The sequence below is a fragment of the Monopterus albus genome, unplaced genomic scaffold (genome assembly GCF_001952655.1).
Source record: "Monopterus albus unplaced genomic scaffold, M_albus_1.0 scaffold290.1, whole genome shotgun sequence".
Classification (NCBI taxonomy): Eukaryota; Metazoa; Chordata; class Actinopteri; order Synbranchiformes; family Synbranchidae; genus Monopterus; species Monopterus albus.
The window spans coordinates 233,303-250,157 of NW_018128170.1; the positions used below are offsets into that span (position 1 = coordinate 233,303).

At 40.9% G+C, this 16,855-nt stretch overlaps 3 protein-coding genes across 3 annotated transcripts; 1 reads left to right on the forward strand and 2 right to left on the reverse strand.

The window, feature by feature from the left end:
• Nucleotides 1-139: 139 nt before the first annotated feature.
• Nucleotides 140-7,530, reverse strand: rtf1 (RTF1 homolog, Paf1/RNA polymerase II complex component). The gene is made up of 18 exons (XM_020622934.1): nt 7,357-7,530; nt 5,485-5,595; nt 5,153-5,303; nt 4,328-4,529; nt 4,103-4,220; nt 3,628-3,739; nt 3,399-3,537; nt 3,120-3,297; nt 2,876-2,958; nt 2,659-2,746; nt 2,377-2,484; nt 2,210-2,287; nt 1,916-2,037; nt 1,597-1,654; nt 1,399-1,476; nt 1,194-1,295; nt 706-820; nt 140-552 (listed from the first exon to the last, which is right to left on the reverse strand). Exons 1-18 carry the CDS (start codon nt 7,438-7,440, stop codon nt 446-448), a joined length of 2,034 nt encoding a protein of 677 aa, XP_020478590.1. The 5' UTR covers nt 7,441-7,530; the 3' UTR covers nt 140-445.
• Nucleotides 7,531-7,631: 101 nt separating this feature from the next.
• Nucleotides 7,632-10,584, forward strand: ndufaf1 (NADH:ubiquinone oxidoreductase complex assembly factor 1). The gene is made up of 5 exons (XM_020622953.1): nt 7,632-8,043; nt 8,697-9,238; nt 9,837-10,022; nt 10,175-10,249; nt 10,370-10,584. The coding sequence occupies exons 2-5, from the start codon at nt 8,729-8,731 to the stop codon at nt 10,508-10,510; spliced, it is 912 nt and encodes a 303-aa protein (XP_020478609.1). The 5' UTR covers nt 7,632-8,043; nt 8,697-8,728; the 3' UTR covers nt 10,511-10,584.
• Nucleotides 10,585-10,683: 99 nt separating this feature from the next.
• nusap1 (nucleolar and spindle associated protein 1) lies at nt 10,684-15,801 on the reverse strand. The gene is made up of 11 exons (XM_020622946.1): nt 15,620-15,801; nt 15,352-15,423; nt 15,079-15,261; nt 14,690-14,816; nt 14,482-14,565; nt 12,726-12,838; nt 12,339-12,517; nt 11,452-11,591; nt 11,245-11,361; nt 11,046-11,148; nt 10,684-10,938 (listed from the first exon to the last, which is right to left on the reverse strand). The coding sequence occupies exons 1-11, from the start codon at nt 15,692-15,694 to the stop codon at nt 10,851-10,853; spliced, it is 1,281 nt and encodes a 426-aa protein (XP_020478602.1). The 5' UTR covers nt 15,695-15,801; the 3' UTR covers nt 10,684-10,850.
• Nucleotides 15,802-16,855: the final 1,054 nt, after the last annotated feature.

A 16,855-nucleotide genomic window follows, 5' to 3' on the forward strand; every position in this document is an offset into this window, starting at 1 on the left:
TCACTGTCTTCTAAGATAGTGTCCTTGTCCAAACTAATAATCCGCAAGCATGTGTTCTTTGGGAGGAAAAAAAGACAAAAAAGGAGTGGACTCCAGAAGATCCAAAAGATGGGGAAAAAAGTTAAATATATTTAAAAAAAAAAAAAAAAAAAACTTAACCATATATGAGTGTGCGTGTGTGATGATTCAAAAATAACCACACAACAAATATCTGGACACGTTTCCAATAAAGGTCCTTTGAGAAAAATGCCGTCGTCACTCAATCAGTATTTCCTCTGTGTTTGGATAAACAGTCTGTTGTATCAACATTCAAACAAACATCATCCCCTCTCTCTCTCTCTCTCATTCACACATACACACACACACACACACACACACACACACACACACACACACACAGCCAATTACACATGCAATGTGGTTTACAAATGACGGACTGGGCACATCATATCAGCCCCCTCCTTTTCTTGTAGTCCTCCAGGTTGAGGGACCTGCGTGGAGCGCCGTCCTTCACCGGCAGTGAGTTGGAGCTCACGGACAGAGACTTTGCCTCTGCAGAATAACCAGAGCACAGTCAACATGTCTGTGTTTAACTGCTATGACTGACATTAACAACCACTTTGTACTGCAACCAATTAAAACCTTCAACCTTCTTATCATCCTCTGAGCCATATAGTGAAACATACGTAGGAAATATCATCTCACCAGCATTGGGAACCTGTAGGTCAATCTTAACATCAAAGTCATGAACTTTAAACAAGTCTTCTGAGAGGTCAGTGGTTGGCTTGGGGACATCTTTGTCTTTCGGGTTTGTTTGACCCTATAACAAAATAAAGAAACAAAAAAAAGTTTGAGAACTCCTCAGAGAAACGTTTGTTCCTGCTGGAAAGTCTCAGAATGAATTAACATTCCCTTCTGCCTTACACTTACACATATTCCAAAATAAAATCAATTATATTTAGTTTTCTGTCTCCTGAGGCCTTTTTTGCATCATCCAGCCATCACTGACACACACTGCTCTGCCAAATGCAGCTAATACTTTCAAACAAGCTACAGGTATAATTTAGCAAATTCTTACAGTCATACAATGTCTTTCCATGTTCTGATGGCTGGAGACAAAATGAAAAATGTGTCACAGGTGGATCAACGAGCAAGTAGTTTGCACCATGCCGCACAGGGAGTGTCCTGCTTACCAGATTGTTCTTCTCTGCACTGGAAGGGTCTGGTGTCGAGCCAGAGCCATATTTCTGGTTCAAATGAGCAAGAATAGCTGCGTGGACAGACGGGTCTCTGGCCTGCAGAACCAGGTTGACAAATTCAAATCATAAAACCAGGTTTATGTGTGTTTTATCACATTGCACATACTGAAGATGATACATAAAATGACAGAAACCTTACATTCGACACCATGGTGGGTTTGCACTGTCTTCGGGTAAAAGGGTCCATTTGTTGGTTTTTGGCATTTTGTCCTTCAGCCTGTGAGAGGAGAATAAAAACTGGATTATTTCAAGTTATCTCATCAGTCTTAATGTTGAAAATCATCACAGTCAACCAAGCAGATGTACTGAGGTGGTGTCAAAAGGGCTGGACACTTACCACAAGTGCTTTCTCAGATTCAACAATGTTCCAGCTTCTGTTTCTCTGATTAATGTAGCTGGAAAATAAAAAGACTTTATAAATAGAAATTGGAGATGGCAGGTTTTCAGTGTGATCGGCCTTGACTGGCCGATCACGCTGAGAAAAAGAAAAAATTACAAAAATGTTTGTATATGCTGTCAATTAGTTCTTAGAAAGAAAAATATAATCATCTGAAATTGGAATAGGTCAAGAAAATTGCAATGGTACATCTCTAATTTTTACCGCCCAATTGAAACAAACTACCTGGTGTGTCAATGTGTAACTGTAGCTTGTGTACCTGATGGCAGAGATGTTCTTGGTCCTCTGTCTGTCAAGTGCTTCAGCCCTTTCCTCGAGCTCGTTCAGCTCATCCTGGATCACTTTCGCTCTCTCACCATCTCCGCTATCTTCTGCCATGGCCTTCAGTCAAAACAGTTGTCAGCATTGTTGGTGGGTTTGGATATTTGGCCGTAATTTATGTGGATGTACCCATTAGCAGGTTTGATGTTTAACACCGAAAAAGGCTAAAAAGATCATTATGAACAAACTACATGTTTTATATATCATTCTTTCGAGGTGGTGTTTCCTTTACCTTATCCTTGAGTAACTGCGTTTTCTTCATGGCATAATTTGGTGGTGCTTTTCGGAATCTGTCCTTCTCTTTAACAATCTGCAGAGAGTAGAGACAAAGGAGGCTTGCTGCAGCTCATAAAGGAGGAGGCTAGAGCAATCCCTTAACATCTATAGAAATAGACTTACATCCTCTATGTCTTTGTCATTGAATTTGTAGTTCATAGCCTCTTTGATGGACTGCTCCTTTCTGGTGATTTCGTCAAGGGTCGGGACTTGCATTCCAGCAACCATCATCTGACCAGGAAGTCAACATATAGAACTTGAACTTAGTTACTCCCCATCTTACTTCATTGTCTAAATAGATTGCTTCCTGGTTGTCTCTCAAAGAAATTCAGGTTCCTCCTTAATTGGACTTTATGAATGACATATTTTCACTTTTCAAATTTCCCTCTTTATAAATCCACTTACCGCCTCTTTCCATTTCATGAACTCGCTTTCTGTAAACTCCTGATTCGATACAAACTCGAGCCTGAAAACCCGTGTGTCACCGCCATGCCTGAGGATGACATAAAACATCAAAAAGGTCATTTTAGGGGGCAGGGACAACTGACGAGAAGATCTGTTAACTGATTCTTAACGTACCTACTCTATTATGTGACTAAAATACCAGCAACAGAACACATACCTTAATTGTAGTCCCTTGTTTGTCCGCGTTGATCCAAGCTGGTAAATCTTTGCTGTCTCCACCACATCCACAATTTCGGCGACCTTTCAATAACAGAGGAGGATTAAAATTAAATCACACTCCATTGATCAGCCTTTATTTAACTAAAGGAGTCCCCCATCTTCACTGTCACCATTATGTGACAGAATATTGCTGTACAATATTTAATAGCATATAAGAAGTGTTACTGAGAAGCCAAGCTCACCCTATACACTGGTTTACTGCTGCTGTTCCCAATCCCTATCCTCACAAAGCAGCCAGTCACAGTCTTAGCAAAGAAAGGCATGTGGCACCAGCGCTCCAGCTTGTGTCTGGACAGACGGATCCTGTTGAGCTCATCTGGTAGTGAAACAGGCTGCGACTTCGGTGGGGTTTCTTCCTTTCTGTCAGCAGAACACAGTCAATGGTTACTGAAAATCAACACATATGGTCTTGCGATCTAATTTTCTTTCCCCTATAATGTTAAAAACCTAATGATACTCACTCATCATCATCATAAGAAGAAGAGCGTGAACTTCGATCGCTTTTGACTGATGACTTGTCATCATCCTCTTCCTCTTCCTCCTCATCATCAGAATAAACCTCACTCGTCTTCAGGGGCTGACGTTTGGCCAACAATTCAGCTGCTTAACAAAGAGATGAAACATCAGTTTTTGGAACTGACACCAACTGTCTGGGCGACCGTGTCACAAAGAGGTGACAATCACACGCACCCGTTTTGTTTTTCTTTTTCTCACGCTCGGCTTTCAGTTCTTCCATGGCCTGGGACTTTTTGTCAAGTTTTTCATCACGTTTGGATCGTCTCTCCTTGTTGTGTGACATGACCTAAAGAGGAGCAGACATCACAGAAAAGACAAACACAGGATAAAGAAATGGTCTAGTACTGCCTACTTTAGTGTTGATTCAATAAGAGAAGAAAAAGAAAGAACGCCGCCATCACTGCACAAAACCAGACAAACAAATACTACTTAAAGCTATTGTGAGAGAGCACACAAAACAATTTTGTGCAGGAGGTAAATGTATATTAGACTCTCTTTGTTTTGATTTTTAAAAAACTTTTAAAACAGGAACTTTTTAAAAAATGTCTCTAGTGTGACTCTTGGGGGTAAAGCACAGTTAAAACACATTTCTGTCATACAGTATCTGTGCGTCTAATACGGTTTCAAATGCCTGTGAAACCAGACTCACCACTTGTGCGTCTTGAACCTGAGATTGCTTCCTTTTTTCTTGTTCTTCCTCCTGCTTCTTTTTCTTCTCCTCTTTCTCCTTCTTCTTTGCTGTCTTCAGCTTCTTCTTGATTTCAAACCTGTTGAGACAAAAGTAGTCTTCAGTGAAAAGCAACGAGCGCACAAACGGCAATACCAAATGATCAGTGTGCTGAATGCAATAATGTTTCACTGAGGTAAGACTGACCGTCTCTTTAGCACCTCTCGCTTCTCGATTCTGTTGAAAAGCTCTTGCTCTCGCTCCTTCTCAGTCATCTGCTCCAAACGAGCCCTGTCCTCCGCGTCTCCCATCAAGTCGTCGTCGTAACCGTCCCTGAACACATCGTCCTCAGAAGAATCCGAATCTGAGCTGGAGGAGGAGCTGTTGGTGTCTGAATCAGACACTTCACCTGGCAGATTCATTGACACAGGAAACAGGAATCGCTTGGCTGAATTCAGTTCATATTCAGAGCAAGAGTTTGTTTGCTTTGTTATAATTCTATAAACAGGTTGTGATATAGCCTGATTTCCTTCAAAAGAATATCTTAATCATACTGGACACTTGTACTGAGTGGTGACCAGATTTCCAGAGCTTTTCCACAAAGACCTTTCTGGGTTTTCCAACTCATGGTAAGCAGGACAAAGTAACACAAATAAACAAGCATCTTACACACTACACTGTGTGCCAGCTAGGATAAAGGGGATGAGTAAGTGAGTCACCTAATCCCAGCCACCTGAAATACCTGAGGACATTGCACCCTGGTGGCATGTGAATTCTGCAGATCTGGATGTATGTGCCATAACATGAGTGCATGTGTGACAGTTTGTTGTGTGAAACTGAGCTGACAGTTGACATCTGCACAACTGCCACCTCAACCACCTCAACATGTTCCTGAACCTTTAATCAGACATGGTTACTGAAGTAACAACTGATTACATGCTCTGGTTCTTTGAAGAAGCTTGTGAAAGTAAAAAATAAGAAATGGAAAGAGCTTGCTTGCATATGTTCCCAATGCACACTGAAGACACATACCCTCCTCAGGTGCAGAGCTCTCAGCAGAGCTGTCTCCATCTGAACTGCCAGATGCCGTTGCTTTATTAACCTTTTTCTTTGTGGCGTTCTTCTTCTCAGATCCTTTCCCTTGTTTAACCTTCTTTTTTCCTTTGGTGCCGCCCACAGTCCACTAGAAAGAGAGTGAAAATTTCAGTTGTCTGGCAAATAACTGACTGACAACAGCTGACTATTCTCACTGCTCACTGACTCCACTCTGTGACATGTTTCAACTCTACTTTCATCATTTTGCCATCTCTCAAACTGAAGAACGACTAATTTTTTTTATAGAGCAATTACCAAGACTGTCCTACCTCATCATCACTGTCAGATGTCTCGGAGTCAGTAGAAGCTGTAGGTTTGCTGACTGGCTCCTCTTGCTCACCTGAATCAACCCTCTTCCTCTTTGCCAGAGACAACAGCTCCTGAAAACAAGAATATACTGGTGTGATTCTCATAGAACACTTAATTGTGGGATTTTTGAAAATGTGACTTTAATGCCCTGTAACTGCAGCCTTGCACATCATCAGTGGATATCTTTAAAAACCGGTGTGAATAAACCCAAACCCCAAGGAGATTGCACTGGGATCCAATGCTACAAACCACTTTCATATATATGACCTCATATACAGAGTGAATTTAAGTGCTGGCTAGCCAACGTAATAATATACATAAAGCAGAACAAACATCCCACACATGGTAGATATCCCAAGACATGAAGTTCAAAGCTACACCTGAGGCAGGCTTCCTAATGAGCACTCTAAGCAAATGGGTCTCAGCGTCTGTAGCAGTGGTCAGTTTCCCACAGGTAACATTAAATGTGTGCAAGGAGGAAAAGTCCTAACACATTGCGATGTGTGAGCAGCAATTTCTCTCAACAGACATTAAGTAGAACTGTGATTCAAGATACTAGATCTTATCAATAAAGTGAAGCATCTTCCTCCAATGAAAGAATGTGGAAAGGCTGCAATCTTGAGAAAAGATGGATATTACAATCCAATGTACTGTATCATATTAGTGCCGATATGTACCCAAGTGACATTAAATACAGTTTTTATGCCTATGTCATTATAAAAATCCAGTGCTTCTGCTTTCAGTCAGGATGGCCTATAGCACCCCATGGCCTCATGCTGCCTCACGCCAAAGTGATTCTAATTAGTTCCATACAGTAAGACTTACAGACATACATTTTGGGGAAAAATGAGCACTGGTATTGGATCTGCACTCTGGACCAGCAGAGCTGCTGTATTTGAATCAACACTGGGAGAGACAAAGCTGGATCTCTATCTCAAACTCTGATACAAACATTTATTTAATACTGCAAACATCTGATCTGCATAAATGTATTCATCAACTCAAACACAACTGCGGAAAACTGGCCAGCTCTTAGGCACAAAAAAACATACTGATGTTTGGAGCAACCAAGTAAACATTTACCATTTTCTCAGTGCTTCTAGTCATCTGTTACTCACTACATGTGAGCTTTCTCTGAGCATTCACAAAGCGTCGTGATTAGGTAAAGGACGCGGGAGTTTACTGGTGACCAATGTTACAGAAGCTGCAGTCCTGGACAGCTTTTCAGACTGCCATGTGAGCTTGTAAAGCTCCTCAGACAGCTTGCCAGCGCTTGTTTGACAACACCACAAAAAAAAAGTTCAGCTCCGCGCCCATGACGTCATTCGGGAAAAGGTTCTAGCTAAATCAAGAGCGACTCAAACACTACTTCGGTTTCTGCAGTCCACTGCTCGTTTAGTTTGCAAACTAACAAACAAATCCCTCAAAAGTGCACGGCCAAACAGCGTTACTACACAAAACCAGTGAGGGCCCATGCCGCGACATTTTCGTGGCAACATATACTGCATGATTACTAGCTTTGAGTAACGTTACATCTCTCTCGGAATGTAACCTTAACGTTTACGTAACTTGGCTAGTTCATGCTAACATACTGCTTTCTTTACTATCTTAAAAGCATTCATTGATGCTGAATGCTTTATAGAAACTGTCGTAAAAACAAATTATGATACTTTAGGAAAGGCGTTTTTACTCAGATTCAGACGGGCCCAGATTCAGCTTGTTCAAGCGAGGCCAAGCACAGCGTAACCAGTTAGCATACATTAGCTTCACCTCAAAGTGCTGCCAACTTAGGAAACGATAAGTCGTTAGAAAATGACACAATGAGCACCTACCTGATCTAAATTATCGTCACTAGCGCTGTCTTCGGAATCAGAGTCAATCACGACTCGACCTTTCCGCTTCTTTACATTCACCATGATTAGGTGCTCAGCTAACTTGCTAGCTACCCCTGTGTCGTCTAGATGTTAAGAAGCTAGCCGTTGTTGCTAGTTGGCTCTGCAGTCAGCCCATCACACAAAGACACTACTGGGCATGCGTGCTACTATCGATAACTGTTACTGGAGGGTTTTATACCTATACGTAAAATAAAATTATTATTATTATCAGACTAATGTTGTAATATTATTTTATTAATAGTATTTAAATAAAGATAACTGGATCAGCATGCTTGGACTTTGAAAAATACATAGCTGAAGTGGGAACTATATCTTTATTGTTTGCGGCAGTCAGGACGGACATTTTTGGTGCACTACAGCTACATTCAAGACCCACAAACGTTGATTATACTTGTAAAGGATATTGTCCTGTGCTAATTCGGTTCTCTGTACATTTTACCTTAATATATGCTGAACGTAAAGCAAGGGCCTCCCGCGTGAATCTCGACAACCTTGTATTTGTATACGAGTCCATATGGCTAGTTTATGATTCATGGTAGTGTTTAAAAGCCATAAAGTTGTGGTCTGGCCGAATTAAAACACGGTCCGAAATCGGAGAACATTTATCCCCCGGTTTGGTACAATGTAAGTAGCACGAAATATGCTAACAGTGAATTCGCTGTCACATTATGTCTTCAGAATAATGAAAATATGGATTTAGGTTCTTTGTAAACGTTGCTTTCACATAATTATAACTTAATTCATTTACTAAGTAGACGTGTTGCGGTGATGCTAACGCCAATGTATTAGTTATTAGTATTAGTGGCACCTGACTTATAAACGTATTAAGCAACACTTTGCTCAAACTCTGTTGTGTGCGATGCTCAGACCGCATTTATTTATATGTGAAGTTAACAGTTGTGTAAGTAACGGGGCTTTACACAGTGCAGAGGCTTACACAAGTCAGACACACAGGATGGCATATGAAGTCATACTAACACAACCTAATACATATTTAGGCGGAAATTAATTCCGGTAAATAATCTGCCTAGCTCCTAAGTCAAAAAGTGAAACAATACGATTGATCAGTTAAGGTTCAATAAAACAGACATTTGCTAATATTTTCAGCCCTAATCTGAAATATATCCTCTACCAAATAATATAACATCTGGATCTCAGTCAATTGATATAATTTTTTTTAAATGTAATATCTCAGCCAAGAAAATTGACCTTGATAATTAGTTGCTACCATATACCACAACTCAAGTGCATTAACATCACTTTCCTATGTAATGTAGCCCAGCAGGGAATCATCCAAGTCAGTACTGTAATGTTCCTGCCAAAGATCACACGCCTCCCCTCAGTGAGGCTGCTGAGCTGCGCCCATCACCACCAGCTGCTGCTCCCCTCCAGCATTCCTCTCACTGTGTCCAGAAGAGCTCTGATCCAGGGTGAATACAGACGACCTGGCCAGCCCAAAGAAGACAAGCCCCCATGGAAGATTAACTTTGACTTCTCTAAAGGTTTGGAGGGGATAAAGAAGCATTTCACACTGCTGAAACAGGAGTTTTCTGACCGCTGGGTTGGTCCAGAGGGAAAACCACTCCTTGAGCACATGCTGGAGCAGAACAGAGTGATTTGGGAGTTCAGAGGTCCAGAGAGCCTGGAACAGTGGACATTGTCCTCAGATCAAGAGATTGGAGGCCAAAGTGAAGTTTACTTAAAGCTGAGCAAAAACAATAACACCTGCTTTTTGTATGGGACTCTGAACTCTACTCCTCCGAGGGATGGAGAAACACGCTACAGTGGTTACTGCACCATGCGCTCAAAACAACCACTGGTTAGTGCCACGCTTTTTTTGTCTTCCTGAAGTCTGTGGAAATATATAATCACTGCTAATCAGGTTGGGAAGTTAATAGCATCCAGGGCCATGGCTACTATGAAGACACTGAGGTCATAACGTCAGTATTTTCTCTGTAAATCTGTAATTTTAGCAGACCAGGGCGTGTTGACTTCTTTGAGAGCAATAAATATAGGTTCTCATTGTGGAGGAGTGTTTGAAAACAGGCTTTGGTCAATAAAATGTTACTAAACATTTAGTTAATTTTGTAATTGTAGATTTTTGGTATTTGACCTGATCTGGACCTCCAAGTTGCCTAAACCAACTATCAGCCACTTAGGCAGGTAACCAGAAAATAGGAACAGGCTATAGAGTATGTGCCAGTTGGTACTGGAAGTCACTCCAAATACACAATGCACCAGAAGTTAAACTCATTCCTTTTCCTCCTCTCTGGTTTCCTTGTGTCAAGCCTGAATTGGAATTAAAATCTGCCTTCAAAGGGCTGGAAACTTTCAACCATTGCTAAATTCATATAGGTGTCAATTGGATGATTACTAAAACTGCACTCAGTTAACCCTGAACCTTTTGTCTCCTTAAGGCTTCATTTGATAGGAAAAAGCACCACGATTGGTCCAGTTTCAACACCCTGCATTTGCGTGTGCGTGGTGATGGCCGTCCATGGATGATCAACATTGCAACAGAAACCTACTTCTCTCACCAAAAAGATGACCTATACAATTACTTCCTGTACACCAGAGGAGGACCATATTGGCAAGATGTCAAGGTACATCTTGTCTTTAAAACACGTTATGTCTGTCATTTAGAGTCTGCTAAGATACATCGTTACTACATTTGTTGCACTTTCAGGAATAACCGATTAAAGAGGTCTTATAGGAAGCATTAGCATTCTAATGCACAAGTGTCATTCGTTTCCAGATCCCTTTCTCCAAGTTCTTCGTCTCTCACCGAGGAAGGATACAAGATAACCAGTACGTTCTGTGGCTGGACAAGGTAGAGCAAAGGAAACCATTACACCACAATAAAGTCACTGTTTAGTATAGTTTCATCATTGCCTGAAGAGATTTTAAACTTGTAACATTCTTTTATACTCTGTTCATGTTGTATTTACAGATCAACACCATTGGCTTCACCTTGGGAGACAAAGTAGACGGTCCATTCCAGCTGGAGATTGATTTTATTGGTGTCTGCAAAGATTATGCACACACTGAGGAGTTTGCGTATGAACTGTATAAGAGGAATCCAGAAGTCTGAGTGCTTTCGCAATAGTTGTTTAACCTGATTGGTAAAACTTGCTAACAAAAATTTCCAAGTGAAACCTGTAATTTTTGTGAAAGATTGTGCTGTAACATCCAATACAGACAATACTTTGGAAAACTACAGTAGTAACTTTAATATAAAACAGGCAAGGACATTGTGCACATGCATTTTTTTTTTAAAACAGTCTAAATAAATCATGAGCTGATGCATTCCCAAATAATAGGAATAAAACCTTAAAACACAGAAGCAATAAAAGCAAAAATATAGCAGGTTGGAGGCTTCAAAGTGTCCAACCTGTTGACTGGTAGTCTACGTAGAAACAAGTGGGATATTTTCATGACATGACGAGGCCTCTTCTTGCCCCAAGCATGCTTTCCTTCTTTTGTTTCCGGTCCTCCATACGTCGTGCCCTCCTGTCTGCCCTAAAATGCACAACATCCATAGAGATACACGTGTTACAAGCTTTCCACTGTTATGGGAGTCATTCAATATTAGAAAAGATTTTTATTTATTTATTTTTTTGATATACCTGGTTTGGACTTGGTGCTGTTTATAATTTTTCTGATGTGAGTTTGTAGTCAGATTGTTTATCATTGTGTTTTCTTTCATCTCCCCAAATGGCTTCAGTTTACCTATTAAAAAAAAAAAAACAACAGGATTTTCTCTAGCACAAAAATATCAGGGGTTTCTCTGATACAGAACTTCAGCTAGATGGAAATTACTCGTACCCTTATGAGGCTTATAGGCGAGGGGACGAGACAGACTCGCCTTCAGATCAAAGGTTGGCTTCTTTTGCGTTCCAGGTGTTGCTGAAGTGCTTGTATTGCCAGTGAAAACAAACGGTCCTATGAAATTCAAGGGCCAACAGTAAAAATGTACTCATTACATTATATGTTGTATACACCCGCCCAGCCAAGGATTTGATGCAATGGTACCTGGAGTTTTTGTGGTAGAGAGAGTCTTTACAATGTTGGGCTTCTTTAGTGGGGTGCTTGAGGTCACACAGGGTGACAGGCGTGCAGGCGTCTTCACCAAGGACCTTTTGTACTCGTTGTCATGAGTAGCTTCTGAAAACCTGGACACCAACACATCTGGTTGTTAGTTACAAATTAAATACTACACATACATTATAATGCATTTAGCTTCTGTGCCGAACAATTGAGAAGGCAAAAATAGTTTTCAATTTAAGTGGCTGTGGTCTGAAGATTCAGTCTATGGCCACATCAAGTCAAAATGCAACTCCCTGCTGTGATTTAAAGCAAAGGGCTGCGTTAAGATACGGTCACATTGTAATGAGTTGGCGCGAGTAGCTTCATTCATGTTTCCAGTTTCTACGACCAGTGTCAACACTGATGGATTAAAAACACAGCTTAACATCCAGTGTGTCGTTCAGGTGCGTTAACTGTGGCCCAAATTCGAGAAGTGAATGCTCGCACCAACAAGGTAAACAGAGTCTTCCTCCGGTGGGCGTCCACATTCTGACTGTTCCCTGTACACGATTGGTCAATGCAGCGCCTCTGCTAGATGTCACTGTTCGGTGCATTGAAAGCTGAAGCAGATCCAACTTTCTTCACTGTGCTGGAGCCGTCTGCAGTGAAGGCAGTCTCCCATAGAAATTAAGGGACAGAGCTGCTGCTCTTTCCATTCATCCCCCCTGAAACTCAGCCTTAACACGGCTCTAAGAGCCTGTCCCACAGTTTCACCAGCACAGTGGGCAAAGCAAAATTGCTGTGCTAAAATAGCCGGTTAACATCGAAGTGTTTACATTATTTGGTTAGTGAAAAGACTTTGTCTAGCAAAGGTCTGACCAAGAGTGACTAACCGAACATTGATCCGGCGAGTGGAAAGGACCGATGGCCTGAAGGGAGCATCTTCCTTCCCAGCAGGTTTATTTGGAGGAGCCTTACTGGCTGACAGCGGTGCGTGTCTGCGCTTGTCTTCAGTTACTCTCTTATTCACTGGAACAGGACTGAACAAAGCAGGAGGATTTCCATTTGCCTTCTGTAGAAGACACACATACAAGTAATCAGATTATTACACTCTGGAAGTAATCTTAGTATGGCAACTACTGTCTGAACAATTATGGACATGAAACGGTAAGACACTGCTTTGGCTTTGCCATCAACTTGGTGCAACTTAACTTGGTCTGAAAGTCTCTTAAAAGAAGGTGGATCTTAAAAGAACAAAACAAAAAAAAGCTTTTGAGTACCTTCAGTTCTTTAACAGAATCTCTGTACATCTCCATCTGCTTGGCCTTCCTCTGGACATACGAGTCGATGGACTCCATCTTGTTAAAATGCGCCTCATGAAGTTTTTTGAAGTCTGGAGAGAGAAAAGAAAATTATTTTTTGGTAATGTACAATAATCATTTTCTGTTGACTAAAACCAGTTCCCACTCTTTATGAAAAAAATTCCAGAACAATGCCAATGGTGTAAAGCTGTGACGTCAAATGGTGATCATGTCCTAGACTAATAAGTTCCTCTGCGTGTCAGGGTTTAGGGAATAGGACCCCAATGGAGACATGTCACAGGGGCTAGAGAAATTAAATGAGGCTTTTATGAAACCCACTGAAAACACAAGTGACACGGAACTACAGGCAAACAAAGAGGAAAGAACCAAGCAGAGAAAAGTACAAAGCTACTAAATAACAAAAGGAATACAACTAAGCAAACACCAGGCAACTACATACAACCGCAACGAAACTAAGCAACAACCTGTCTAAGCATATAACAAAGAGGAAATCGGGAATACTACCACACGAACAGAAAAGTCAGAGCAGATGAAGACAAAATCTAAGAACAAGAGCTAGCAAAGGATAAATTAACTAACTGAACCAAGAACATGACAAACCAAACATGGTGGAGGTGAAACAAGCGCTGAAAACCACTGTGTGATGATGAGGCTGAAGAGGGTCAGTTGGTTATAAAGGTTGACAGGACTGGGATAATGAGCAACACATGAAAACAATGAGTAACAATCAGTGGCATCACTATGATGGGGATGGTGAAAAAGCAACTGGAACTAACTTCAAAATAAAAGTCCAAAACAGGACATGGCCAGGATTCAGGACACTGAGTGGATGTCTCTTTTAAATCATGTGTTAATCTATGATGATACTTCATAGGTGCTTTATAAACAGCTGATTGGCAGCTGTCACACTCTCCCAATCTCTCTCTCTCTCACACATACAGATGTTCAGTCCCTCAATGTAGTCCTATGTTACAATAAATGTGGAGGCTTTACTTTCTAGAATTTGCTTCTCTCTCTCTCTCCACAGTCTCTTTTACTTCACAGGTTAGGATGAAAACCCCCTCAATTATACCATGCCTGGCCAGAAGGACTTTTGGGTTTGTCTTGCTGAATGTCCACTTCCATTAATGGCCGTGTAATGTTAATAAGCTAACCAACCAGCCGGGAAACATCAAAACAAATGATAATCCTGCACACGGCGGAGCTTTAAATCTTAAAGATGTTTAAAAATAAAACTTATTACTGGCTAATATTTAGTAATGTTTGCATTTTAAGTATCAAGGTACTTAGAGTGTTTGGTTATTGGGCTACATTCCCTTGTGATTTTATCCAACCTGTTTATTTTATTCACACCATCTTCACCAACCTGATGTGACGCGGTGCATTCAAAAGCCAATGACTTAGGGTACAGAACATACAAAAACCAGGACATAAACTTCTACCATTGCTATTCTGACTTTATCTCACACATTGCCACAATTTCAGCTGATACCTCATGCTGAGATTTGACAACTCAATCTCAGCAAAAGCAAAATATAAAAATGCTAAACTGATTTTCCAGGATAATGCGGTGTTATTCCAGGATGCTGTACAATTTCCATCATTACAAACTGGTCAATAATTCCCAGGCTTCTCAGGACATGTGGTAACCCTGTAAATCACCCCCTGTCTGTAATGTGGTGTCTCAAAAGAAACAAAAACACAGAGAACTTACTAGGAGTGACAGGCTGCTTGTTTGCCTGCTGGAGCCCTTGGTAGCGCGGGATTTTACCAGCTTTGACCACTTTTGGTGCCTTTTCTGGACAAACATTTAAAATACAAGAAGAATGCAAGATGACATGTTAATATTACATTTAACAAGAAAAACAAAAACCAAACAGCAGCAGCACATTTTGTTCCATAAACCAAAACATAGTGCTGACCTGTTCCACCATGACTGTCCGGGGGCTCAGGTACAGTTTTGTCACAATCCTTGGCAGAGGACACTTTTCTCTTCTTAGCAAGCCTAGCGCCACTGGGTGCACTAGAGTCTGCCACTTCAGTGTCACCCTTAAGGAACAATAGTCAATTAATTTATTGTCCTGGATGCAAGGAGTACACACTGCAACTAAGAACCCCTGTGCATAAGTATCCCAATACCTGCTTTGCACGTGTACCAATGAGAAGTGGAGGACACAAATGCACAAATACATGTGCTATGATCCAATCTGAGTTTTGCTTCTTTTTATATGTAAAGGTGTCATTTATACATGATTCAGTTCAAGTTCTGTTTTTGTCATGTATTTGTGCTGCAGTATATGATGGGTTATACCTCTGCAGCGCTTGGGGGTAACTCGGCATCACGCTCCATCACGTTGGCAGCATCAGTGACCTTTCTCTTTCCTTTGCCACGACGTGTGTTTACAAACACAGTGGCGCTAAAAACGTCTTTCTTGCAAGTTGCATGAGCGCTGTTTTCTCCTTCTATGACAACTGCTGCATCCTTAACTTGCATCTGGAAAACCGACGAGATTAACAAAAGGTCACTGTTCACTAATCTTGCACATAAACATCACGTTTGGGCGTGGGTGTACATTAACGTTACCTGTCCAACCTCGTCCTTCTTGGTCTTCTCCTTTAGATAATGATCCTTGATCGCTTTCAGGAGCTTATCGGCCTGTTTTTGAACGAAACGCGTTAACTAACGTTAACTGAGCATATTCGGTGCAGTTAGTTACACAGGCATGCAAACATCATCTTACATTTGTCTTTAGCTTAACTTAATAGGGTTGGTCAAGCTTCAACAAGCTAACCTTACCGTTCACAATACCCTCCAAGTTTGTAAACTATTTTAAAAGTTGAGGTTATATTACCTTCATGTTCGCTTTAAGTCCAAGCTCCTTGGCAAGGTTTCGCATTTCAGTATATTTCATGGAGTCCAAATCCATGTTTGAACGATATATTCCGCTTTCTGAAGAGAAATCAACACAATCTGCTTTTGTTTCTCATGCAACGGCGCCTGGCGGTTAAACCTTCCTGCGATTCAAAACGCAGCAGCAGGAGCCGTTTCATTGGATCCCGTGTGTTGCCGGATGTGACTCGCAGCCAATCAGAATGAGGATTACCCAAAGAACTTTCAAGCTTGTACATTCATAAGGTTTATTTGTTCCCCCTAGTGCTAGTAGCTCCAAACCCCGACCACGCTCTGTTTCAGCTCCTAGCCCCCTCCCAACTGATTATTCAGCGTGCTTCAATAACTTTCAACAGTAGTGATGGGTAGATGAGGCGTCATGAAGCGTTTCGACACATTGCCAAACTGTATTGATGCTGTGTCACTGAATACTGATACCTGCTGGACCTTAAAAAATCCCTACAGGCAACCTAGTTGACAGACTCAACTGACGCTGATTTGATGACCTAGTATATACAATAATATAATTTAAGTCATTGTATTTTATATTGTATTATTTCATATCTTCATTTAAATTTAAAATTTCCTTGATATTTTTAGATACAGTCAATAAATAATGTGAACATGTATCATAACGTGAAAATCTAAATGAACGTGTTGTGAATGAGGATGCTTGTGGACTGGGCTTTTTTTTTTTTTTTACACATTTTTATTCAAAAAAATAAGTTTTTCCAACGTTTTGAAATTGAGTCCGTTACGCTTTTTTGATACAACTTCTCCAGCTGTAGAAAACACCCGCTCACGCTTGAGGCTGCTCCATAATTCTTGATGAATGTGACGATGAACCGCAATAGATCAGAGAATCGTTTTGGCAGATACATCCCGTTAACATATGCGCTTCCTTATAAACACAGTTTGGCGCGGCAGTGTCCGTTCGAAACAGTTCCTGTATCGGTCACGTGACTTTGATTTGATTTATTCTTTCAAACATGCAGAACAAATGACATCAACACACACATAATTACACAAATCCAACCAATGCTAATCCAGAATCAGTTTGCTTATACCTAGTACATGCTTGAATGGAGTAGGAAGAAGTCAGACTTATCCAGTCCTACCCCATAACATCATCTTATACAAAAAAATTTCATGCATCATTGGCTGCAAGCAGTATCTCTACATAGGTAATTCTCTTCTT

Coding starts and splice junctions, on each gene's coding strand:
- rtf1 (XM_020622934.1), bottom strand. CDS start 7,440: ATGGTGAATGTAAAGAAGCGGAAAGGTCGAGTCGTGATTGACTCTGAT. Junction 2,288..2,376: donor ATGACAAAGACATAGAGGAT/GTAAGTCTATTT, acceptor TACTCTCTGCAG/ATTGTTAAAGAGAAGGACAG. Junction 821..1,193: donor GTGCAGAGAAGAACAATCTG/GTAAGCAGGACA, acceptor ATTTTGTTATAG/GGTCAAACAAACCCGAAAGA.
- ndufaf1 (XM_020622953.1), top strand. CDS start 8,729: ATGTTCCTGCCAAAGATCACACGCCTCCCCTCAGTGAGGCTGCTGAGC. Junction 10,023..10,174: donor CATATTGGCAAGATGTCAAG/GTACATCTTGTC, acceptor ATTCGTTTCCAG/ATCCCTTTCTCCAAGTTCTT. Junction 10,250..10,369: donor ACGTTCTGTGGCTGGACAAG/GTAGAGCAAAGG, acceptor TTGTATTTACAG/ATCAACACCATTGGCTTCAC.
- nusap1 (XM_020622946.1), bottom strand. CDS start 15,694: ATGGATTTGGACTCCATGAAATATACTGAAATGCGAAACCTTGCCAAG. Junction 15,424..15,619: donor GACTTAAAGCGAACATGAAG/GTAATATAACCT, acceptor GTTCAAAAACAG/GCCGATAAGCTCCTGAAAGC. Junction 14,566..14,689: donor GGACAGTCATGGTGGAACAG/GTCAGCACTATG, acceptor ATGTTTGTCCAG/AAAAGGCACCAAAAGTGGTC.